The 25809-nt window shown below is 41.3% G+C and overlaps 1 protein-coding gene across 1 annotated transcript in view; it reads right to left on the bottom strand.

Moving 5' to 3' along the window:
• Positions 1-17835: 17835 nt before the first annotated feature.
• Positions 17836-25809, bottom strand: part of LOC136880833 (DNA-binding protein D-ETS-6-like) — a 105290-nt gene continuing 97316 nt past the window's right edge. Inside the window, exons 4-5 of the mRNA XM_068229244.1 lie at positions 21920-22157; positions 17836-18208 (exon numbers count right to left, since the gene is read on the bottom strand). Coding sequence (XP_068085345.1) covers positions 17836-18208; positions 21920-22157 — 611 coding nt within the window. The remainder of the gene's footprint in view (positions 18209-21919; positions 22158-25809) is intronic.

Here is a 25809-nt window from a genome sequence, read left to right on the forward strand (position 1 = left end):
TGCTCCAGGTACGTATTTTCTAGAATAGAAATGACAGGTCTTATCTTGAATAATGGATCATAACCTGGCGACCCCTTAGCAGTGTGGTTTTCATTGTTATTGAAATGTATGAAGCTTCGAAGAAGGCAGTACTTGTCTCGCGACATCACTTGGCCAAAATTAGGCATAGCAATAAGCCAGTATTGCTCGGAAAAGTGCGTCTGTAATGTTGATTTACGGCACAATCCCATCCCAGTATCAATAGCCACTATTGCCTGAATATCTTCTATTGTGCATTCATTCCATCGATTATATCTCGAACGGGGAGGAGAATCAAATGTTTCATCTAAACACTGCTCAGCATATCTATTTGTTTCCATTACTGTATGCTCAAAAACTGAACGGGGCATAAATTGAAGAAATGCCTTGTATGGGTCATCAAAATTCGAAACTTCACTTTTCACTGTTATATCAAAATTAACCCCGTCACATAATTTCATTTTTGTAATTTTTATGTCATCACCGCCAATCCGATACAAATTCAAGATCTTTCTCGTTGGCACTTTCTTCTGAACAATCACTATGCACATCACCATTTGTTTCATTATCCAAATTTACTGAACAGTCTTAATCAGAATCGGCCACTAAAAGATTGAAGATTTCTTCACTGTCATTACTAATGTTTTTCAACGCGCTCATGGCTGCTGAGTGAAGCCAGCTATCGACCAGACAGCTGACAGGATTGCTGGCGGGCGGGCGGGTGAAAGATAACAAATAAACATAGGTCCAGTATTGGCGACAATGTTATCAAACAATGCTTAGTACATGACTATAGATGTTTGTATTGTTAAATGCTCCTTTATTGAAGAAGCACGCGGAAACTACAGCAGGAAAGTACCAAGTCGACAAAAGTTGATTACCTCAGGAAATGCTATACAGAAGTAAGTCGACAAAAGTCGACTTCCGCAGCGAAAAAGTTAAAGAAAATTTTTATATCCAGCAAGAAGCAGCCAGAAATGGTGTTCTTAAGATCAGTAACAAGAAGACTCAGCAGGGTAAAAGGAAGAATGGCAGGTGGTAAAACATGAAACATTTCATTGGGTACAAATAAATGAAACAGTTTTCTTTAAGTACTTAGGTGGTGCAGTTACCAAGGACAATGAGGTGTTAGAAGAAATAAGAGTGCACAGCTTTCAAAAACTCTTTTGTTTGCCTGTTTTTGCCAGATAACTGAAGCCGTGTGTGCACAGAGCGATAATAAGGCCTACAGTCATGTTTGGTGCAGAAACCTGATCACTAACGAAGAGAGAGAGAGAGAAATCTTTAAATGCATGGGATATGGATTAACGGGGAAATTCAGCTGCTGTATCAGAAGCCACCCATACTGTAGAAATCAGGTCGCTCAGGCCGAGGCGGCTCGGATGCGTGTAGAGGATGGACGATGACTGCAAGCTGGAAATGTTCTAACCAAACCTAAAGGATGGCATTTGTTTGGATGATGGGGAGGCTGGGCCATTGTAGGCAAAGCTCATTGTCAGTGAGCTTTTTTGGGAAGGCTCATACTGAGTTAGCGATTAAAAAACCTGTCCAGAAGCAAGTACAGATTGAATTATATTATAGGGAAAGTAAGTACCCAAGTTGCTAATGTTCTTGACGACACCTTATTACTATTGACCACAGGTAGCATCTAGTTTATTACTTACAGTCATTTTAGAATTTCTTTCAGATTCTTCGCAGTCATCACCAATGTCTAAAGGCAATGCTTGATCTATAATACCATTTTTCTCTGTCCTCAGCTTCTTGTTTCATTTCATACCAGGAACAATAATGAAGATTTTGTGCCAAGTCTTGAAGGAATTTTATCTTCGGTCATCCTTGGCCTTTCTTTTCTGTGGTTTTCCTTTACAGCAGATTGATAAGAAAGGTATTATGTTGCAAGATGTGGCCAGTGAATTTAGCTCTTCTCTGTGAGTTAGCATCAGTTCTCCCTTCCCTTGAATTTCTTGCAGACCGTTTTTGTCTGTTCTTTTTTCAATCCATTTAATCCTTAGTATTTGTCTCCAGACCCACATCTCAAACGCTTCCAGTCGTTTCCACTCCTGGTCTCTGATTGTCCAAGATTCACATTCATACAATAGCATGCTCCATACAAAAGACATCAAAAATTTCTTCCTAATTCCAAAATCTCAATTTGCACTGATCAAAAGATTTCTCTTATTACTAAATGCCTCTTTGGCAAGTGCTTTTCGCCTTTTGATCTCTTTTCTGTTCCTGTTGTTATTGGTGATCAGGGTTCCTAGATAAGGGAAACTGGTGACTTGTTCCACTATCTTGTCTGTATGTTTGACGTTGGTGTGAATTCATTCAGGATGTTTACTCACAACTACTACCTTGGTCTTCTTAACATTAATGCTTAAGCATGAATCTGACTGTTGATGACAATATTTTCAGCATCTTGGCCAACTCTTTCTCGCATTCTGCTACAATTGCTATGCCATCTACAAATCAAATGCATTGGATATGGTGCCCATTTATTGTAACTCCTTTTGTACCCCCTGTGGGTGAGAGACAAATACACCCACGATATCCCCTACCTCTTGTAAGGGGCGACTGAAAGAGGCGACCAAGGGATGATATGTGCTTACTTCTGATTAGTACCATTATGTGCGGAACACCATAGCTCAACGTTACTTGCGACTAGTACCACCTTACGAGGATAACCATAGGTCTATGTTACATAGAAGCAGTACCATTATGTAAGAAACACTACGGATCTGGGCGTTGTTTGTGATAAGTGTCATCGTGTGCGTTCCACCAGTCGGTTCCACTGTGTTCAAAATGATCTGCGTTACCTATGAGCAGTACCACTTTATATGGTACGTTGCCTATGGTTGGCACCACTTTGTGGGAAAACCATGGGTTTGACTGGCATCCGTGATAAAGACCACTGTGATGAAGACCATGGGTCTGCCTTGCCTGAGAGTAATACACCATTATCTGAGGAACACCATGGTTCTGCTTTACCAGTGATTAGTACCATTATGAGGGGCCAGTGACCTGGATTTTGGACCCCTGTAGATAAGTATCATCCCAGTACATTTGAGCTGATACCTCCTAGGGTACCAATAGCAGTTAGCAAATTGGCACTATTGTTCTTCTAATGAAGGACTAACGACTGGTATATAACTTGTCCGATTTTACTCAAGTGCAGTTTTTACTGTCTTACCCGACTACAGCTTTGCTGGATACTGTTTAGGAAATTTCACTTCACAGACTGCAAGTCAACTACGCTACACCAGAGTCCGTTGATTCCTCCGCGACCAATCACGTGGGGAGTCCTGTAGCAACAATCCAATGGGTCTGAAACTTTGATCGTTTACATACCTATATGGCATCGTTCCATATCTTGAAAATCAACACAAACGACCAATGCCTTCATGGTGTTGCAATTTCCATTTTCTTAAGTGTAATTATAAGATCGTGGTGTCTAATTTCTGAGTAGGCTACTTGGATCCATAGGTCTGTAATTATAAAGTGTCTATACAGTCGAACCTCCATTTCTCGAATATCAATATCTCGAAGTAACTTAAATTTCCCGGCCATTTGTCCTATTCTTCTCGCGTATTTATTTCTCTATTATCTGAATTTCTCGAAGCAAACATTTCCTGCCTTGAAGCAAAAAAATATTCTAACTTGAATTTTGTGCAACATTAACTGTGCAATACGGCATTTGTGGTTTGTGAGGAACAGTTAACAACAGTGATGCTGGGAGCTAATATGACGGGAAACGAAAACGAAAACTTCTAATGATCGGAAAATAGGCGAAGCCTCGCTGTTTATCGGGTGTGAATTAATTACTGGTCACGTACGAAAGCAACTCCCGTAGTCGCAGATGACAAGCGCCATTTACGAATCTCGGCTGGTATTGACGAGAAGTTTCATCGTAGACGGAGGAAAGGTTAACCGTAACAAAGAGAAGAGACTAACGGATTTTTTTCCAAATTCTTGTTTCACTACTTTATGTACTGTATCCTGTCTTCTAAAAAGTTACTAGAGTAAATGTTATAATTAAAGTGATACCGTGAAATAGTTTGTATATTTTTTAAGTAGCCTACTGCAAAAAATAATGTATTCAGTACCGGTATAGCCTAAGCCCGTAGATACATATGATTCAATAATGTGCTATACATGCTCAAAAATGGTATTCTCTATATTTCGAAATTTCGATAACTCGAAATAAAATGTAGCTCCCGAGGTGATTCGAGATATCGAGGTTCGACAGTAATTCATTAATTGTTAAATTCAGTATGAAAGTGTACATAAGTACTTTTCCTCACAGTGTACTTACCTACTCTGCTCGTAGTTCTGGTTTAAATGAGTGACCAACAAAACAAAGTACAGGACAAATATAATTTATTTACAGCATGATATTCTATTTACAAACAAGGAACGTTCATTACACTGTCTTAGTTGTATTCTCTACTTCAAATATCTTGAAGCAAGTGATACTGTAGGAATATTGAACATCATAAATCATTCTACGCGACTAATTGGTTTTGAATCAGTCGTATTTAAGACCATGATGGATCTGGTGTTATCAGGATCAACTTTCAAACTTGACAAATGATAGACTAATGTTGTAATTTTTGAGAGGTGGGGTGACGGAGCAATAACTACTTTAATGTAGAGTTTTAAAACAAAATATCTCCTCTTTCATATTCACCTATAATGCAGAACAACTTGTTAAATCAATTGGTCAGGATTGACTTGTCTCAAAGCCTGAGATGGACTAGGGAGAATCTCTCTATATTGCCTAGATTTATGTTCAAGCTGGCAGCTAATCTGAAGCACATTTCAGAACGCAATTACTATTGTATTGAGTGGCATTCAGTGCAGAATTCTCATGCTCGCGATTGCCTCAGCCTTAGAATCTTTTTCGATATCTGACACACTGTGTTGTTAAATGTAAATTCACTGGCATATACCTGAATTATTGTCTATTTCCGGTAGGTCAGTGTCATTCTTACAAAGGACCATTAGACATGTTCTTAGTTGCTTAAACTTAATCATAAATAAGCCTTCTTAGCAGAGGCGCGGTAATCCTTCGGGACTAAAACATCGTACGTTAGGGTAAACTAGGCTTGTAATGACCTGATATTTCATATCTGTCTTTAAGCATAACATAATGTAGGCCCTATTAATATTATGAATATGTATAATTTATAAGTATTTATTGTAATGTCTTAACATAGTCTAAGGCAGTGTTGTTCAGTAGCCTAGTACAGTATGTTGCAAAGGACACAGAGAGAAAGTGTTAAGTATAATCCCTTTTGATAACAGCCTGCTAGTGCCGGAGAAGAAACTAGTGAAGGGCAGTCGGAATGTGCAAATATCCTGTCTTATGACAAAATGAACTGTGTCAGGATTTCATGGAACTTCGTGTCTCGAACATATGTGACATTGCCGGGTCGTAACTGGTCCAAGATTTATAAGGAGCTGTCGCCGCGTGAGGCCAGGTTGTAGGATTTAATCGTAGTTACTTCATATGAGCGTATTCCTGTAGCCTGTTTGGAAAAACGTAAATGAGTAGGTCTCCAGATTTCTGTAGTGAGAACGACCAGTTCTGGACCTATTTGAGGTAGGTACGCAGAAGTATTTAAACCCAAGTTTCAGTAAAACTTGTTTGCTGTGTTGAAGGACACAAGTTCGCCCCTTTGCAAGCTGTACTTGTTCAATAATTACGTCTTCAGGAGAAGGAGATTATCTATTAGAAGGACGCGATATAAAATATATTACAAGGGAACTATTTCCCATGGAAAATCCGAATCGGCATGAAACTGTTCAAGTGAACACGATTCTAGAGCGTCGAAGTTATCTAAAATTTCTGAGACTGAGCCAACCCTATTGATTGTTCAATTTAAGTAGTTATTGAGGTCATCGTGGGTGCTTTAGTGCTAAATTTTCTTTTATGAGTTCTACATCTGAGATGTTCGTGAACGTTAACTTATAATTTGAAGTATCATTTTTCAACATCATTTGTTTAAAACTCTAGTCAATGGATACATTTTAAAATTTTAATTGTCATTTCGTTCCATCTCGTACCATTAAGGGCCCTTTAAACAACAAGCACCATCATCTTCATCATTATAATTTGAAGTAAATTGTGTTCCAGTTCTACTTACAAGGGCCTGTAGTATGGCCTTCCACGAGGTCAATCTGTTTGAGTACAAAATCAATACCTGTTTGGTGATTATCTCAAATGGGCTTTAATGTTAGAGATTTTAGCATTTCCATTTTCAAACACTAGTTATAAAACTTGATCTAGAATGGAATCTGTGCATCTTACGCTACGGAGTTGTCCCTTGACCACTTTGTTACGACAACACTTCTCTGAACGCCGGCTTATATGACGCCTTATAGCTGATATTTGAAAATTGAAACGCTCTCGCGTTAGTTCGACAAAAATCGATGTGCACCACACTATACACTCTTCTTGTAAGTGTCCTGTAGCCGTAACATTGAAAGATACGTTCTGACAGAGGGACTGCCTGCCTGGATTGGGGGAAGGGAGAAAGGTGTATGCTTGCCATGGAGATAAGCCTGCTGGCCGGGTCGAGTTGCTTGGAGTTGCCAAACCTGTCACTTCTGAGTTACACAGCGATCTGAACGAACAAGTTGTAACGTTCCAGACGTTACAGTGTAATTATGTTAATTTTATTATGTGTAATTAATTCGGGAATTTAACGTCATGATATTTATCTTGGTATGTAATTGTATTATAATTCATGTTTAATCATTTGCTCACTATCATTTCATTACTTTGTAACTACGACTTATAAACGAGGGCTGAATATCCTAATATTCACTTAGATTCTTGCGACAGTCGGTTAAAATTAACTTGCAGTAGATTTCCTCTATCTTGCCACATCACCGAGGAGGAAGGAAGGACAAATTTAGACATCAAGTTCTGAGAAAAGCGAGGACGTGTTCAAGCGTGGTAACTTAAGCTACCGTATTTCGACCAGAATTATTCAAACTGATCAACGCCTATATTTTCAAAGGAGCGTCATGTTGCCATGGATACTGAGTGAAAGGACGAATAGAAGAACGGTTGATATCATAGTTAAGACCCGTCAACTCTAATATCTGGAGTGGGGAGAGACGTGTCATCTGATTGGACCACGTGTAGCGACCTGTAATTAGCGCGAGAGAAGGTTATAAAAGGGCGTGTTGGAGCTCGTGGCTTCATCTTATGATCTTATGATCTTCTTCTGATCTTCTACGACTCTCTCTGCATTATTATTGATCTTCTACGTGATAATCTACTTGATTCTTCGTCTCGATACTTAGAAATTCTGAATGAGGGGTGTATAGCCACTCTCATCAGGAATTACGTACAGCACGGCTACAAGACCGGTTTGAACCAGTCTAAGTCAATAGATAGTTTTAATCTAGATAGAAATGAAACTTCAGAGAACATTTTCAGTAAAGTTGGAAGGATTCTTAATTGAGTATCTTCTCCATATAACCCAAGGTGGTTCTTCTAACTATGACTTAGGGCTTATCTCCAATATATGGGATAAAGCATAATAGGGAGTGTTAGTTTTGAAGTCATCTTCCAATTAGTGGTGGGTGCAATTGGCAAGGCAGGAATGGTACTTAGCTGCAGATGAAGAGATCTCAAAGACGACCGATGATGTTCCCGCTACAAGGACAGAAGCTTTCCAAGGACCAGCAGAACAAGACTACATGGTGAGCAAGCGAGTTAAAGATATTGCAAGTTTTCGCGAAGTAGAGTCATTCAATTTTTTGTTAAATTCATTTTCTATGTTAAATTCAGTTCTCGTTAAACCGTCGTCATTTATATTAAATATAATAAATAGTATTTTTCTAGTTCATTTTAATCAATCTGACTTAATTAGCCTTTTGATTTTTAATTCTCCTGCTTAATGATTAGTGCACTATCACCCCACCCCTGTGATAAGAGTCTGTCCAAGCTTGATTATAAATTTTATCTTTAAGTCCTCAACTTAAAGATTGGCGCCCTTTGCTTGCTTGGTTGCATTTCTCGTTTGATGATTGTTCTCCGAGAGGGGAAGTCACAAAGTGAGCCGGAGGTAAAGGGAAGGAGAAAGGAATATGCAGGAATGTGTTAAGACCGTGCAATGCTCGTTCCTTAGCCCTAACTGTCAAAACACTTCTTTTAATATTACGGGTACAGTATTATGGCTTTGTTCTTGCAACTGTAGCCTGTAATAAGTACAAAATTTCGCTATAACTTTCTAAGTGTTTACAAATTTTCTGGAGCTAATCCATCATGGTCTTAACGTAAGCTACCCCGATATACGTCAGCTTTACTTTTGGCCTGCATTTCATGTTAATGAAACCTTTGGACACAACATTTGTTTGCTTTTGTTTTCGTAATGCTATGTCAAAACTATTTTTTTAAATGTTCCGATAAAGGCCAAATAGAGCCCTCAGTACAGAATATTGTGACATTTTTAAGTTCATCTCAAAAAATAACCTCGGAATATGCTGACTGGAATCGATGTGAAGTGTATTTATTAAACCCGTTCTCGACATGAATATTGTACATTAATAATAGTAATAATAGTCTAATAATAATCGTATGACTCAGCTTCCGTGTGCAGATATCTTAATTTGACGCTATCTGGCTGCCTGCCCGTCAATTTCGACGTTCTGTTTTACTCTAGGCCTACTAGATGGTAGACAAGAGTAAACCGAATCCCTCTTGGGCGTCTGTGGCTGAAATTTAATTAATTTTGTCGTGTAAATATCGAGTGTGTCACATCATACGGCATGGAGTGTGGAATGGACTTTTTTTCGCCCTTCAAAAATTGTACATTTACGAAGTTATTATATAAACTTATGCATAGCTAATTTTTTCGGTAGCCTATGTTTGTATTTAAACCTCTTCAAGATCAACTGACGTTGAAGGGTATTGTTCCAACTAACTTGTAGTAACGTTGGTAGCAATTTCATAAGAAGTGTGGCTGTCTGGAGTAAAGCATTTAGTTTCAATCCAATCTAGTATAGATTTGATCACGATTTCTGGAATTATGACATTTGACATGTTATCTGCCTCTATGTCTCGCAAACTGTGAACCGATTACCTTAACATTTCTAGAAATGTTATACAAAATTGTGTCAAATTTCCCTAATAATAATGTTATTGTCTTTACGTCCCAATAACTACTTATGATTGTTTTCGGAGGCGTCGAAGTGCCGGACTTTTGTCCCACAGTAGTTCTTTTACGTGTCAGTAAATCTACCTACACATACCTGCCAACTTTCCCGATTTAGGCGGGAAACTCCAGGTTGTCGACCGTTTTCCCCGTCTCCCGACCATTCTATTATTTCTGCCGATTCTAGTGAACTTAAACATTCGTTTTCAAATCCTATTTCAGCATTGTGCGCCAATGGCCGGAAGTCCTTCGCTCATTGGCCGCTTTCAAATAAAACCTTGACGTTTATTAATACGAGAAATGCGCGCGAATGTGCGATGTTTATTGGAACCTCTATATCGCGACGCGTATATCGATTGTAAATCTCTCGTTCTCGCATGCTATGTTCTTGTTCGTTCACATCAGTCTAGTCGATTCTAGAGACTAGTCGCTAGGTTTGAAGTCTATTTTAGTAATTTAGTGACAGAATTTCAAAGATAGTGACTAGTGACTTTTCTAGAGATTTTGGGAGCTATTTGGCTCATTTCTGGCGAATTTTATTTTAATACTTGATAAATACCTTTGTGCTCCGTATAATCGCGCAGGCGCGTGATGCTCTATATTAATCTACACATTTGCTAAGTAATGATATCTAAGTGCATGACTGATTCACACATATGGAGCATGAGTTCATACTATTTTCGGAAGGCTTATCAGAGATCGATCATCTCACTCACATACTTCCTTTGAGGAAATAGAAATGTGTAAGCCTTGTAGCCTCGTATAACAACAGGCGGGTTTTGAGGCAGTAAGTGTTATAATATATAGGCTACCATAGAACTCCTATATTTCGCAAAATACGTAGAATAAGCAGTTTTGACCAATAGTGTATCCCAATTTTCATATAAAAATCTCCTGATTTTTGGTTTTGTTAAGTTAGCAGATATGCAACATAAGGCTGACATATTTGAATACCTTCGAATACCACCGGACTGAGCCACGATCGAATCTGCCAAGTTGGGGTCAGATGGGCGTTGCGGCGCTTCAACCGTCTGAGCCACTCAGCCCGGCTCATATTTCCCTTTTGGGAAGTCATATGATCATAAATATGTCTTTCAGTATTTCACGTCGAACCTCTGTGCTGTAGCGCCCTCTTTGATAAAATATAGACTATCTGTCATGGCCATCCATCAGTATTCACATCACAGCCTGCACAGTTTCTAGGTAACATCGCGTCACACGTTTTGTATCGCTAATTTCCCGACGCACCTTTCAGATGACCGCCAGCCATAAGACATATGTATGTCGTTAACAAATGAAGCCACTGAACTGACATGACAGCAAGAACACGCACGCTCTTTATGTCTGAATTAGACACTCGTATAACATATTCCCCTTAAAACTGTTAGAAATACAAGAAAATCAAACCACAAAGTGTACTTATTTCTGTCCCCTTTTCCTGTGTTTATCCGGCTTTTTCTTAATTCTGTGCTCCCCACATCTGTCAAGATTGGTTCTCAGTGAGTGATGAAACCCGTCCTTCTGACGCAGCTGAGAAGCAGAAACAAGTCGTCGGGGGTTGAGAACGAATGGATGTAGAAGGATTGGGACTAAAGAGGAGAGAGAACTTAACGACGGTAGTGTCTGCTGTGGGTGGGAGCGGCAGAATAACTCACGACTAAAAGAGGGACCAGGGCCTTTTAACTAGGGAGCGTGGGTTGTCGTCCACGGTTCCCTTAGCTGAGCCACTTGTGCCAGGCTCCTCACTTTCATCTATCCTATCCGACCTCCCGTGATCAACTCTTCTTCTTTTCCGACCCCGATGGTATTAGAGAATTAGAAGTTTTGGAAGTCTTCATTTCATGTCCTTGCCTTTCTTTGAATGACCACTTCCATTTTTTCCCTCTGATTAATGTTAATAGAGGATGGTTTCCTAGCTGTACTTCCTCTTTAAAAAATCACTACCACCACCTGTCTCAAGATGAAGGGATTGTTTTTGCCGTTTCCCACACTGACTTGTCATTTTGTTTGCCATGTTGTGTATGTTCTTATAATTTTTTACATGACTTGCAGTGTTCTCCCTAGAAATTTTCTACAGCCGGGCGGGGAATACTACGTAAAAAGTGAATATGATAAAAGGACATTAACAATAAAAATCATGCAGGTAAAACATGAACTACAGAATTAAACTATTTTAGTGTTATTATCACAAACAAGATTTAACAGGGTATTTTCAACTTCTACTGCTCGTTCATAATCATGTAACACCGGGCTTACCACTCGGTTGCTGTGGAGTGCCATGCGGGTTTGAAACGTCATGCGGCATCGAGTGCTCGCATGCATTTCCACGCTAATCCAGACAACGCTCGCTCACGACACTACGTGATGGTCAAGCTAAACATTTAAACTCCAATGTAACTCATAAATAGTTTTATAGTATTTACATTTTAATTTGGAGCACCCAATGAATCATATAACTTATGTATTAATATTAGGCTAGAACATATCTAGGTTATGTTAGCCGGACAGTCTATAAAAAATGTCAGGGCGCTGCGCACATTAGAAAGGTTCTAGGGAGAACATTGACTTAATTTACCACTTATTTTGTTTCTTCCTATTCACTAGTTATTTCTAGTCGAGTGGATTAACACGAACACTAGAATAAGAGTTAATTATTTCAAAGGTCTAATTAAAGACGTTTCAGTAATACAGATTTATATAGGCCTACGTTTGAACATTTTAACCTTCGCAAATTGAAGCATTGGAACTTTACGTATTCTTTTAAGAGACTTTCTTTTTCTAGTGGCTTTACGTCGCAACGACACAGATAGCTCTTATGGCGACGATGGGATGAGTTGGGAGGAAGCGGCCGTGATCTTAATTAAGGTACAGCTCCAGCATTTGCCTGGTGTGAAAATGGAAAACAATATTCAGGGCTGCCGACATTAGGATTCGAACCCACTATTTCCCGGATGCAAGCTCACAGCCGCGCGCCCCTGACCGCACGGCCAACTCGCCCGGTGATTTAAGAACGTTTTAAGATGAAAATTCTTACTGAAATATGTTTTAATCGGGACTTACCATGAGCCTCAAACTTTTTCTTCCGATCAGTTGCTGTGTCCAAAAGTGCACAAATCTCTTTTCACTGCGAATACTAAACGACTGAAATTGTATATTTGAAAGAATAAAATTGTAGATGACGTATTTTATGTTCTCAGATCAAGGTAGGCGTAGGCTAATACAAAAAGGAAACTGACGTATATTCGAGTAACGGTGACTCATCTCTTAAGTAGCAAGTCCAGGAAATGCTTAAGCTAACATTCTTTCACATAATTGAAACAGGTTCTCAACTTGTGATGTACGATACATCAGACATCACTTTAAAATAAACGAATAGAATGAAGGAATCGAGTAGCGTACGGATACTTCACCTTAAGGGATATGAAGGTAAAAACAAACATTCAACATTTGAAAAAACTTTCAGTTAGAGCAAGAAGAAATTGTAAACACAATTCTAGCATAACTGATTCGGAAACAGTTCTCATTTATCGTTAATTTAAGATTGCCGTGTTTTGGTCGGCACTTTCCACAGAGCGGTGATCATGGAAATGGAATGTTTTATTTTTCACGATCCCCGGCTTATTACGTCGTGTCACCCCGAGTAGCCTTCATACAGTACATGACCAACCGGACATCAGTGCGAACCAAACCCTCAACTCTCGGATTTCCCCTCCGATGCTAGGCCTATCCCATTGATAAGGACCTGACAAGGAAACCCTTCAATCTGTAAGTCCTCGATCTGTTTGAGATTTGGTACGACGACTTCAGCAGGAATGCTTTATTTATCCGCATCAAAACGAGATGCCCAGTTGTAACCTATACTTAGCACCTGAAATGAAATGGCGTATGGCTTTTAGTGGGGCGAATGTCCGAGGACATGTTCGGCTCGCCAGGTGCAGGTCTTTTGATTTGACACCCGTGGGCGATCCGCGCGTCGTGATGGAGATGAAATGATCATGGCTACACCCAGCCCCCATGTCAACGAAATTAACCAATGATGGTTAAAATTCCCGACCCTGCCGGGAATCGAACCCAGGAACCCTTTGACCAAAGGCCATTACGCTAAGCATTTAGCGACGGAGCCGGACTTTTAGCACCTGTTTTGGGGTATCAAAGTTCGCTCATTTAAACACCACACAGACAGGAGTGAACGATGGAAAGCAGGTAGAAGCGGGCCGGCCGGCCAGTTCATGTGTCACGCTCTCACACTCTCTCTCTCTCTCTTGCACACACATTACGGCACTTCCCCACCTACGCTGGTTAAGTTTTACTTTAATTTAATTTTTGTTTCCTCTTAATTTTTTCAGAGGAGGTTTACCTCTTAAAACAAAAAACATCGGGTGAAGTTGTCAACGAAACTCCGGTGGGACAGTCACCACTCGTTTTCTCAAGGGGAGTATCAAAGGCCCATCCTGATAATGTTAAATTTAATACGTTTACATGCAAGTTTCTCTGGAAACAATGAAGGTGATAAAACGAAGTTTTGATAGAATATAGATTCATATTTAATACATTTACTCATCTACTTCCTTCGTCTGCATTAGAAATCAAGATATGGATTCTTAAATGTGTAAATGTATTTATTTTTAAAAATATTAATGATCAAAGTATGTGTGGTAATTCTGTCACTAGATTCATATAAAAACAATAATGCTGTTAATGACGGGTAAAAATTTCAAAGCTCTACCTTAAGTAGTTTCTGAGAAAATGGGAAACATTCACAAACAAAATGTAGTTTCTCAGAAATCGCACTTGAAAGTGTAATGCTACTTAAAAGACGTGGATGCTACCTTGCTTCTTACCACATGACTACCGGCCGTTAATTGATATCGTAGCAATCAATGTAGCCGACTTATGCAGCGGGAAGTTTACTATAAATCAACATAAATTACCGCCTTCTGGAGCAAATAGTTCCGGAGATATTCACTGAACAAGTGCTCACATAATTTGGAGAAATGACTTGTGCAGTAACATATATTTTTTAAATTTATAAATACTTTTAGTCATCCAAAATCAACGGAAAATATATAGAATTAAAGAGAAAACTTATAATAATAATTTTCCGCAAAGAACTAAAAATCAACATATTTGACCAATACCACCTTTTGTACTCCCCTCCAAAGAATAAATGGTGATAATCTTACGTAACGCACTCACAATTTGAGAAGCATGAGGTAGATAGCACCGCTGTCATTCTAGAGCTATCAGTTGTAGATACAAAGTAAGTTTGCCACCAATATACACATAGTGATGCTACCTTAACACAGTCTGTATTCAGTCAAATGCGCAAACTTTCTCCAGATGAGTAGGAACAAATCACTGGATCCGTTACGAAATGTAATTCCAAAGTACAGTTAGAAGAACTCCTTAATATTTCGTAGTTAATGTTTTTAATTTCCTCATCTTCCCACCCCAAATCATCGCTTAACTGACCTACAAATCAAAGTGCACATGTTCCAATATTATAATCCTTCCATCAGAACCTCTGATCGAATTGTACCGAGCTATCTGGATACGCAGTTCTGAAGATGGTTTTCTGTGCTTTCCCACTTTTATAGCAGGTTGTACCTTAATTAAGACCTATCTGTGTCGGGGCGATGAAAAACAAATCCAGTTGTAACGAAAACGTATAGGCCTACCCAAGGATAATTAAACTCGCTTTACAGTGATAAAAATTTTGAAAGGTCCGCGTCTGTGGTGTAGTGGTTAGTGTAATTAGCTGCCATCCTCCGACGCCGGGGTTCGATTCCCGGCTCTGCCACGAAATTTGAAAAGTGGTTCGAGGGCTGAAACGGGGTCCATTCAGCCTCGTGAGGTCAAATGAGTAGAGAGGGGTCCGATTCCCACCTCAACTATTCTCGAAGGGGTTTTCCGTTGGAGGCCGACTGGGTGAAGTATTGGTCCCCCTCTCCAGTTGTATCCACAGACCCGAAGTCTCACGCTATAGGTCACTGCCCTTGAGGCAGCAAAGGTGGGATCCCTCGCTCAGTGCGATTAAGAAAAGAAAAGAAGAAAGAAAGAAAACACTTCTCCCTGCTACCGGGGCCGCTATCTCACCGTCAGATAGTTTTTTCTTGCAGTTATATGAACAGTAAGCCGGCCCCGCGGCGTGGGGATAGCGTGCCTGCCTCTTCCCAGAAGGCCCCGGGTTTGATTACCGACCAGGTCAGTGATTTTTACCCAGATCTGAGATCTCGTTCGAGTTCCACTCACCCTTCTTGATTACAATTGAGGAGCTATCTGAAGGTGAGATAGCGGCCCCGGTCTAGGAAGCCAGAGAATTCGTCGTGCTGACCACACGACATCTGATAATCTGCAGGCATTCCGCCATACGTGAGTTTTACCTACGTAATAAGGGAAAAAGGACACATATAGTCCATTAGACTACATAATTCAATTTTTGGCTGAATGTTTCAAATTTCGGTTTACATAGGCTATCTATTGACATATAATTGCAATGTTGAAATGAAATGGCGTATGGCTTTTAGTGCCGGGAGTGTCCCAATGACAGGTTCCGCTCGCCAGATGCAGGTCTTTTGATTTGACTCCCGTAGGCGACTTGCGTGTCATGATGGGGATGAAATGATGATGAAGACCACACAAACACCCAGCCCCCGTGCCAGCGAAATTAACCAATGATGGTTAAAATTCCCGACCCTGCCGGGAATCGAACCCAGGACCCCTGCAGTCAAAGGACATTACGCTAACCATTTAGCCATGGAGCCGGACATTGCAATGTTGTTACCATACAACGCAGATATTTGACTCAGTCGTTATATAAATGTTCTTTTGACGTAATCCGTCAAACTGCACCTTGGAATTACTTTCTCCTTCTCTCCTCATCCTCATTGTTTATGGAATGTGCGCAGATCTGAGTTCTATTGAATAGTAGGTCTATGGACAGCAGCTAGTATACTACAATTCTTATCCTATCATACTTCACTAACAAAAAGCACATATTTACAGATCAATTACATATTCCGTTAAGACTGTGGCCGTCTCGTCGTGATATTGCACATTTACCGACTGTTAAATACAGTATTTTCTCTTTTGTACATGTTATTTCGTTTGAAGTCTACAGTCGCTGCTTGCCGAAGACAAGTTCTACGAAATTGCTGTCACTTTCAGTGTCTTGTCGAGTCTTCTTCCAATGTTGCGAGCACAAATTGATGCAGTCGAAGTTTAAGAAACAGCAAATAAATGCAAACTTTAATTCACTACACCAAACAACTCCTTCTTTCGATTTCATAGACTTTAATTACAACGAGAGAGAAAGATTCTTCTGAGATTCACAGGACATGGTGTTCTATTATTATTTTTTTCACATCACCAACGCTAGGAACACATTCCATCGCTTCAACAGAAATCTATTCTGTTTGACTGAGCGCATCCCCAAAGATACGAAACAGTTTGAGACGAGTCATTTTTGTAAGTGATTAATTCGAAGATGAAGGGTGCCTGAAGTTACGTCTCCTCTCGAGGAAACTACGGACAGCCCATTCTTCTCTAGGCAGCTCGCGTCCTTATCATCAGTCTACTGGAGGAAGATTTCGTTCCAGTCATTGTTGTGCACCTATGAACGGGGCACTAAAATGGAATTAGATTGTGTTAAACGTATTGTTTTGGTTCAGACAAGGCCTGCATATCAGCTGAAAGATAATGCTAGAGCGGATAATATTGACCGCCTATGGGAAGAGTAGTTCATCGAAAAACATGGTAAGATTCCTTTAATATTATATATCCAAAGCTAGTGAACTGGCTTCTCATCCAAACCTAGTAGATAATAAAACAAGAGCCCTCTCTTTACTGAACATCACAATGACCCAGAATGAAATGAAATCACAGAGACTGTCTGCGGGTTATGGAGCTAGGTATTTCGCTTACAACGTTTTTATCAGGAGACTTTGTCTTGGACAGTTTTGTTTCCTCTGGCGTGCGCCCAGCCTTAGACCTAGTTGAACTTGTGGATATTGGCAAGCGAAATGTTTATTAACTATCTGAATGACATCACTAGGAACGTATTTTAACTACCGATACACACTTAAAATTTTCGCTGCCAACTCCACATGCCTAGCGTATTGTTTCAAAGCCAAATTGGTTAGAAAAAACGAAGAACTATGCGGATTATTTCTTTAGTGTTCTTGTCTTGTAATCGAAGGACGTCTTATTCTTTCTCAACCCACGACATCTCTTTCTGGGGAATGAGAATTATTAGTCCGTTTCAAAGTGCAGATTGCAGAATCTGACTTGTCCTAGCTGAAGACTGGATCTCTCTTTCTTGATAGAAGGGAAAATGTGTTTTTTGTTTCTCTTTAGGATACTGCAAGATTCCATCTTTCAGTTCTCCTTCTGATCGCTGGCCTAGGAGAAGTTAATAGTGGTGGAGGTATTTCCCTTTCAGGGATAACTAAATGGTCTGTATTCAGGTAAATGTTCTTCTGCTCCTTGATGCAACAGTGCTGTGGTAACTCCACCTCTCTTCTCCTAAGCTAAACTCAGCGCAGGTCTGCTACGTCGCCATGTTTGTCGATGGCTGTAGAACCAGTCGCTGGTAGCTGCTGTAGAAACACGCACGGCACATCATTGTGCCGGGGTACGAGGCTACACTGCGCTAGTTGGGGTCCGGGTATGGGTACCTGGTGGGTGTGTGGTGAATACCACTCGCCGCCGCCGAGTAGATGGACGATAGGCTCGCGGAGGCGGCAGTCGCGGCCGCGGTGGTCCAGTAAGGTGGTGCAGGGAACGGCGCTGGGGGTGGTGGAGGTGGCAGAATGGAAGGCAGCTTGGTCGGCGAGTGCGCGTGCGCAGGGTATAATGCCGCCCCCAGCTCACTCTGGTGAGGATGGTACTTGGTGTAGGGCTCGCTGCTACTGCTAGAACCCTGCGCCTGGGCCTGACAGGCGGCCATCAGGCCGTGGAAGTCGAACTTGTAGGCGTACCTCTTGCCATGCACCTTCGTCATGATGTTCTTATCGTAGTAATACCTGAAACACAAAACACAATGGTCCAGAAATCACGAAAATTAAATAAGGGGAAAGATAGAGGAAAGAAAAGAAATAGTTAACATTACAGGTTCATTACGTTAGCTTCTCTCAGCGTATGGGACAGTAACATGCTAACTGATGGAAGGAAAGTACTGCTTCTGTTTCAAAGACAGAGTTGTAGACTACTGTAACTGGACATAATCATACAGAGTTATTCAACTAATCTGTTCACCTGAAATAGCTTTTAAACCGTTGAAGATATCGAAACCCTGTTTTCACTTTCAGGTGCTCATAACAGAACCTGCAGTACTCAAGGGTTTCATTATCTACTGAGATAACTGTGTTAACAATATTCCTTTCATGGAACTAGGGGCCTATATTGTTGTCTGCGCCTACATTTAAAATCACGGACATTACAAATTAAGTGCTGTGACTGTTTTGAACACTGGACAAGTGCTTTGTTTAGCAGTTGTAAGCCGTCCTGTTCGATTGAATCACAAACCAGGCTACGTATCCAACAGGAGCTGTTGACATACCGAGTTTCTCCCCTGTGGGTTGGGGTGGAAGAAAAACATCCACGGTATTCTCTGCCTGTCGTAAGAGGCGACTAAAAGGGGCCCCCGGGGTTCTTAACTTGGGAGCTAGGGTTGGCGACCACGGGGCCCAAGACAAGCCACGGCATTGTTTCCACTTGTGCCAGGCTCCTCACCTTCATCTAACCTATGCGACCTCCCTTGGTCAACTCTTGTTCTTTTCCGACCCCGACGGTATTAGGTTTCCGATCCTAGGGAGTCTCATTTTCACGCCCTCGTGCCCGTGTCTTTCTTTGGCCATTACCTTAATTAAGGACAAGGGCGCTTCCCCTAGCCCTTTCCTGACCCACCGTCGCCATAAGACCTATCTGTATCGGTGCAACGTAAAGCAAAAAAAAAAAAAAAAAAAGTGTCGAAGGATCATCCACCGACAAAAGAATAGTGTTACGAAAATGTTGCAAACTCTGGGCTGGGAAGACTTGGAGTAAGGAGACGAGCTGCCCGACTAAGCGGTATGTTCCGAGATGACGTGGAATGACATCAGTCCTTGACCGGAGCTTAAAAAGTTAGGAAATGTCATAGTATGAAGATAAACTGCCTTTGCTGGCGAGATGTAGTGTTTACAGTGCGCTGGGCTAGAACAAATTTGTTACTTTCATTGACCTGTCTCATTCTCATCCTTGGCTTTGACAATATGAAAGTGATCGAGGTATGGGTGATGCTAGTAATACCATTCCTTATGCAGCCAGTCCCTGTTATGAATGGTATGAAAATATCGCTCATAGGGTGGGTTGATGCATGCATTTCAGTGGGCTTGGTAGACTGATATGTAATAGCAACTTCTAGCTCGGTGAGGAAGGCAACGGGAAACTACCTCACTCATTTCCCTAGTATGCCTCTTCAATGACGCCTAGGCCATTTATGACAGCTGTTGGTGGAGCTATAGCGGATCAAACCAGCCTTCGGGCTGAATATCCAACATACATGAAGATAAAATTGGAACTCCAGAGGATAAATTGGGGCAAATATTCGTTTATAGGAAGAATGAATTAAGGATTGGAATAATTTATCAAGGGATATATTCGATAAATCTCCAAGTTCTTTGAAATAATCAAAGAAAAGTTTAGGTAAACAATTTGATGGGGAATCTGTCAGCTAAGTGCGATTAAGGATGATTGATATATTAACAAACACATCAGGGAAAGCATCCGGCCGTACAACACCGAAATCCACACGCAAATGCCGATCTCAACCAATTGGGAGAAGACCATGAAGTATAAATGCAATGTCCGCTGCTGTTGCTGGAATTCGATACTTTTACAGTAGTTCGTAACTGTACTGCTATTTAGAAAAAAACGAAATGAAATGTTAAGAGCATAAATATTTCGTCATGCAACCACAGAACTTCATCATGTCGTCCCTGAAAAGACATCCGCATACATCCTGCCATACACATCTGTTAGCTGGGTTGCATTTATTTTCTTGGCACGGCTGTCTTAATGCTATTTCCATTTCCACAAATTTTAAGGCCATTCACAATGACTGGTAAACGCAAAAGGAACAAAATGAACAAAAGCTTGTTTGAATATTATTTAATGTAACCATTCACATTGATTTTTGTTAACACTAATGTTCGGCATGAACGACATCATTTAGGTTGAAGCTCTTTCTTTTGCGGCAATGTTAGCAAATAAAGTGCATTGAAAATATAGCGGAAGACTTTGGAAAACAATACTAATGGATACAATACAGTAGATACAGAGTAATTTAATTAGCGTGAAACCTTCAGAGTTTGTATAATAGCTGTAATGTAAAAAAAATGTATAATGACTGAATGTAGGTCTATCACGTCTAGCAAACGTCAAACTTCTGATTATTAATATTATTATTAGACTAAGAGAAGAGGGAACTATGGAAAGATATTCTTTTAAATAAGGTTTTAAGAATGGAAGTATTCCAACGAAGAATACAAAGAAAACCCGGTCCAAAGTGGTGTGAGGAAAGAAGAATAAAGCATAGTGCAGTGATGAAGGAATACTGGAAAGAACGGAAGAGGAAATAACAAGAAAGGATGACAGGTGGTTCCTAACAGCTCTCATTATATAATAATAATAATAATAATAATAATAATAATAATAATAATAATAATAATAATAATAATAATAATAATAATAATAATAATCTGTTCCACTGATAGAAGACCTGTAAAATTTATCTTTCATAGAAGTAGACCTATATTGTTTCCTGCATCTAATCTTAAAATCACGAAAAACCAAACCCCATGGTCCGAAGGCCTTTGGGTTGCCAAGCTACCGCTGCTGGGCCCGAAGTCTTGCAGATTACGAGATGTCCTGTGGTCAGCACGAGGATTCCGCTCAGACATTATTCTTGGCTTAGCCTACGAGACCAGGGTCGCTATCTCATCGTCAGATAGGTCCTCAACTGTAATCACATATGCTGAGTAGACCTCAACCAGCCTTCAGGTTTAGATATAAATTCCCTGACCTGGCCAGGAATTGAACTCGGGGCTCCGGGTAAGAGGCAGGCACGCTACCCCTACACCGTTGGGTGGGCCGATCTTAAAATCACGGAAAATAGGGTACACTTTACTTTTCGAGACAAGTAGGCCTACTTCTCCTAAAAGAGCTTAATTTGCCAGCCGTGGGCCGGCCGTTCTGTTTGATTGAATCACAAACCAGGCGGCCTAAATTCACTTCTATTTTCTTTTCTTTTTTAAATTGCTTTACGTCGCACCGACACAGATAGGTCTTACGGCGACGACGGGACAGGAAAGGGCTTGGAGTGGGCAGGAAACGCCGCGGCCTTAATTTAGGTACAAGCCGTGCATTTGCCTGGTGTGAAAATGGGAAACCACGGAAAACCATCTGTAGGGCTGCCTACAGTGGGGCTCGAATCCACTATCTGCCGAATACTGGATACTGGCCGCACTGCAGCTGTCGGTAATATAAGATTTTTATGTTAAAATTTGTGAATGCTGAAGACGAGATGGGTAGCCTACATCGAAATATGAATGAATAGATGCTGAATCGAAATGACGAGTGGAGAACGATTTAAGCAGAAGAAGGGAGTGGTAAGACTTGAGGGAAGGTGGGCATGTAGTAACATGGCTGCTGAGCCCCGCCCCCTGCACGCCGGGCACGCCTACCTCCTCACTCACCTCAGCGCTCTGCTCAGCTTGTCGTAGTTCATGTTGGGCTTGCTCTTGCGCTCGCCCCACCTCCGCGCTACCTCGTCGGGGTCCGTCAGCTTGAACTCGCCATTGGTGCCCTCCCAGGCGATGCAGGCTGCGTTGCTCGAATCACTGAGCAGCTCCAGGAGGAACTGCCAGAGCTGGATCTGACCCGAACCTTGAGCTACCAGCCGACTGCTGGCCGCGTTCAGCAGCTGGTACGGATCTGAAACAGCAACACACTTACTATAGGGGGAGATTGCGATTCGGAAATATACCCACTGCTTATAGCATGCCTACATCTTCTTTGCAGCGTTCAGTCTGCCAGCCTTTAGGCTATGACTTATCTCCCTAATTCTCTGTTATCAACTCGCTTTGTTCTTCCTTTGAGTCTGGTCGATAGACTTCTAGAATAAAACCCACACTATCCCTTGCCTGTCGTGATAGGCAACTAAAAGGAGCCCCAGGGACTCGTAACTTGGGGAGCATGGGTTGGCGACCAAGGGGCCCTCAGCCAAGTTCTGGTATTGCTTCCACTTGTGATAGCCTCCTCACTTTCGTCTATCCTATTCGACCTCTCTTGGTGAACTTTAGTTTTTTTCCGACCCCGCCGGTGCTAAAGCATTCGAGGCCTAGGGAGTCTTTCATTTTCACGCCCTTTGTGACCCTTGTCTTTCTTTGGAAATGTCAAATCCCTTCATTATTTCCCCTCTGATTAGTGTTAATAGAGGATGGTTGCCTAGTTATACCTCCTCTTAATAGGCCTACTCACCACCACTTTCCACCCCATTTATCAATGATAATAGAGGTTGGTTGCCCACTTGTAGGCTTAGCCTACTTCCCCTTAAAACAATAATCACCACCACCTTCCATCCCCCCACTAGTTCATGGTAGGCTATATAGAGGATGGTTGCCCATGTGTACTTCCTCTTACTCTAAAACAATAATCACCACCATCGCCACCAACTCGTTCTTTAGTTTCTGCATTAAAAACCGAGTCTTGGTGTCCCTCTACTTCTCTTACCCTCAATGGCCGAGTTCATTAGGCCTATTCTTCTAAGTAACCTCTCCATTCGCCTCACATAAATCCGCCATTACCGCCGGGTTGTAAGTACAGCTTCGTCTATCAAGTCTATTTTAAATTTAGCCTGTTATCTCCTCATTCCGAGTACCCTCCTGTCGTTGTTCCCACATATCTGTACCGATCATTCTGGCTACTTTCATTTCTCTTAGCTCTAACATGAATAAGAGTCCACCCAGCTGTCATTCCTGTACAACAGAGTCGGTGTGAAATATATACAGTACCTAGGTAGGCCTAAGTGTCATGTCTGCATTTACGGAACGTGAAAGCATGAATCTAAACATTAGGTAACTTTAATGTTCCTTCCCAGTAAATTCCACTCCTGAAGTGTTGAAGCCAGCAGTACGGCATCTTGTTTTGACAGGTGCAAGTCACACATTAAGTCATTCAGTTCGTTTTGTGCAGGGAAATATGTTGTTGTTTTTTTCCTCAGGCCAGTAAGACGAATTACTTGATGTTCATGCCATTACACGGCTGTCTGAATCGTTGTCCTCTGACAGCGGTATCGGTAACTTATTGTACAAATTGTTGACAAAAATATGAATAATACAATCTGTAAATTAGGAGAGCAGTTCTTGAAGGTGGTTTTCAAGCAACACTCTATACAATGCATGTATGGGGAATGGTTTTATTTGGTCTTAATGAACACTTTAAAGTGAAGTCCGACTCATTGGCTGAATGGTCAGCGTACTGGCTTTCGGTTCAGAGGTTCCCGAGTTCGATTCCCGGCCGGGTCGGGTATTTTAATCGCTTTTGATTAATTCTTCTCCCTCGGGGACTGGGTGTATGTATCCGTCCCAACAACATACCACACTACCAACTATCACAGAAACACGCAATAGTGCTTTCACCCCTCCATATGGGATTGGCGTCAAGAAGGGCATAAAACAGGGCCAAATCCACACGTGCCACGCAGTTTGCACCCGCGACCCCACAGGTGTGGAAAAAAGCTGTAGGAAAAGAATGATAAGAATAATAGGCCTATTTTAAAATAAACAACCTTATTACTCAAACATCCTTCGAAGTCGTCTTCGTAACGCCCTTCCAGTTTTCCAGCACATTTTAATAAGTTATTTAACGTTATCGCACGAGAAGGAATGACGTTGAAAACAATGCGAATGATCGCATTGCAACGACGCGACGTTATTACTAAAGCAGAGCACTCATTACATTCGAACTGATTCTTACTAGAGTTATTCATATCAATTTCATTGTCAGTTAAGTTCGTGTTATCTTTTCAAGAGTTGTAAGTAAAATGTGACAGTTTAAAAACCGGCGCTCTATAGGCAGCTGCCAGTACTCTTCCTAGGCCTAAATATGCCTCTGCTCTCACAGCATAAAGGGAACCATCAGAACTTTGAGACCTCATATGTATGGATCATGTTAACGTGCAAATTGCAAGTTTTTCTCTTTAATCTTTACATTTACCTTCGTTCGTAACCACTGGAGGTTATTACTCTATAAATTTGCGTTAGTTTTATCGGTCCTCACCGTCCACCTCTGTGGTGTAATAGTATGCTTAGCTGCCACCCCCGGAGGCTCGAGTTAGATTCGCTGCTCTGCCATGACATTTTTAAAAGAAGTACGAGGATTGGAACGAGGTGCACTCAGCCTCGGGAGGTCAACTGAGTAGAGGGGGTTCGATTCCCTCCTCACCCATCCTTGAGTTGTCTCTCTATGGTTTCCCTCTTCTTCTCCAGGATAGTACCTAATTCAAGGCCACGGCCGCTTCCTCCCCTCTCCGTTCGCATCCCCACAAGACCCCTGTTCAGCATAGCAGGTGAGGCTAGGACACTGCCCTTGAGACGGGGGAAGAACCAACGCTGGAGAGTAAACGGAATATAGAAAATGATCGGTCTTGTGGCCAGCTGTAATTCCAAGGAGATTAATTTATTTTTTAAATTTGTTAAACATTGAATTCTGTGAGCGCTAATAGGATTTTGAAAACATGTCTAGATTTTAGTTAAGGAACGCACGGTTCATACAGCAGGACTGCAGTAACAGTGGCTACTACTATAATAGTCAGCCCGACTCGGGTTTCCCTTCAGCACTTCAGACCCTGTAGCGTGTTGGCCTTTGATGACAGGGGTCCCGGCTTCGATTTCCGGCGGAGTCGGGAATTTTAACCATAATTGTTAATTCCGCTAGCACAGGGGCTGGGTGTATGTGTCGTCTTCATCATCATTTCATCCTCATCAGGCCCACGGGCCTCAAATCAAAAGACCTGCATCTGGCGAGCTGAACTTGTCTTCTGACACTCCCGGCATTAGAAGTCATACGCCATTTCATTCCATGCAGTACTTTTTATAGCACAGATCAATTCTGCGCAGACCTTGATAACATTGCGAGCCACACTTCAAGTTCTTCCTGCGAAGCGTATGTAAGCACTATGTTTGTAAGAGCAACTCGTGGTAGTCATTGCAGTTTTTCTCGTTCTTTGTAATCGTAATGATATTATTTTGTTCTAAAAATGAAACAGCCCACACCTTCGTCTGTCAACTAAGCTACTCCTATTAAAAGCACAGCAAAACAAATGACGTACGAGAAACGCATTACGTCTTCTACTCGCGAGACATCTGTCGTTCAGTAATGTTTCAGTACATCCCTGTTTTGAGGGGAGACTGCAGCCGGTTTTCGCCAAAATTCCCCAAGTTGTTGGTGCTTTTCTAAGTTTGGGCCTTCCTTTACAAATGTATGCGTTTGTTTTTCTCCAAATGGAACTTTTAACTGCTTTAGGTCAACATTTAAATTTCCCATTATTCCATGCCACGTGCACCTTTTATGTTTACTCGGAATA

Source organism: Anabrus simplex, chromosome 9, assembly GCF_040414725.1.
Source record: "Anabrus simplex isolate iqAnaSimp1 chromosome 9, ASM4041472v1, whole genome shotgun sequence".
NCBI lineage: Eukaryota > Metazoa > Arthropoda > Insecta > Orthoptera > Tettigoniidae > Anabrus > Anabrus simplex.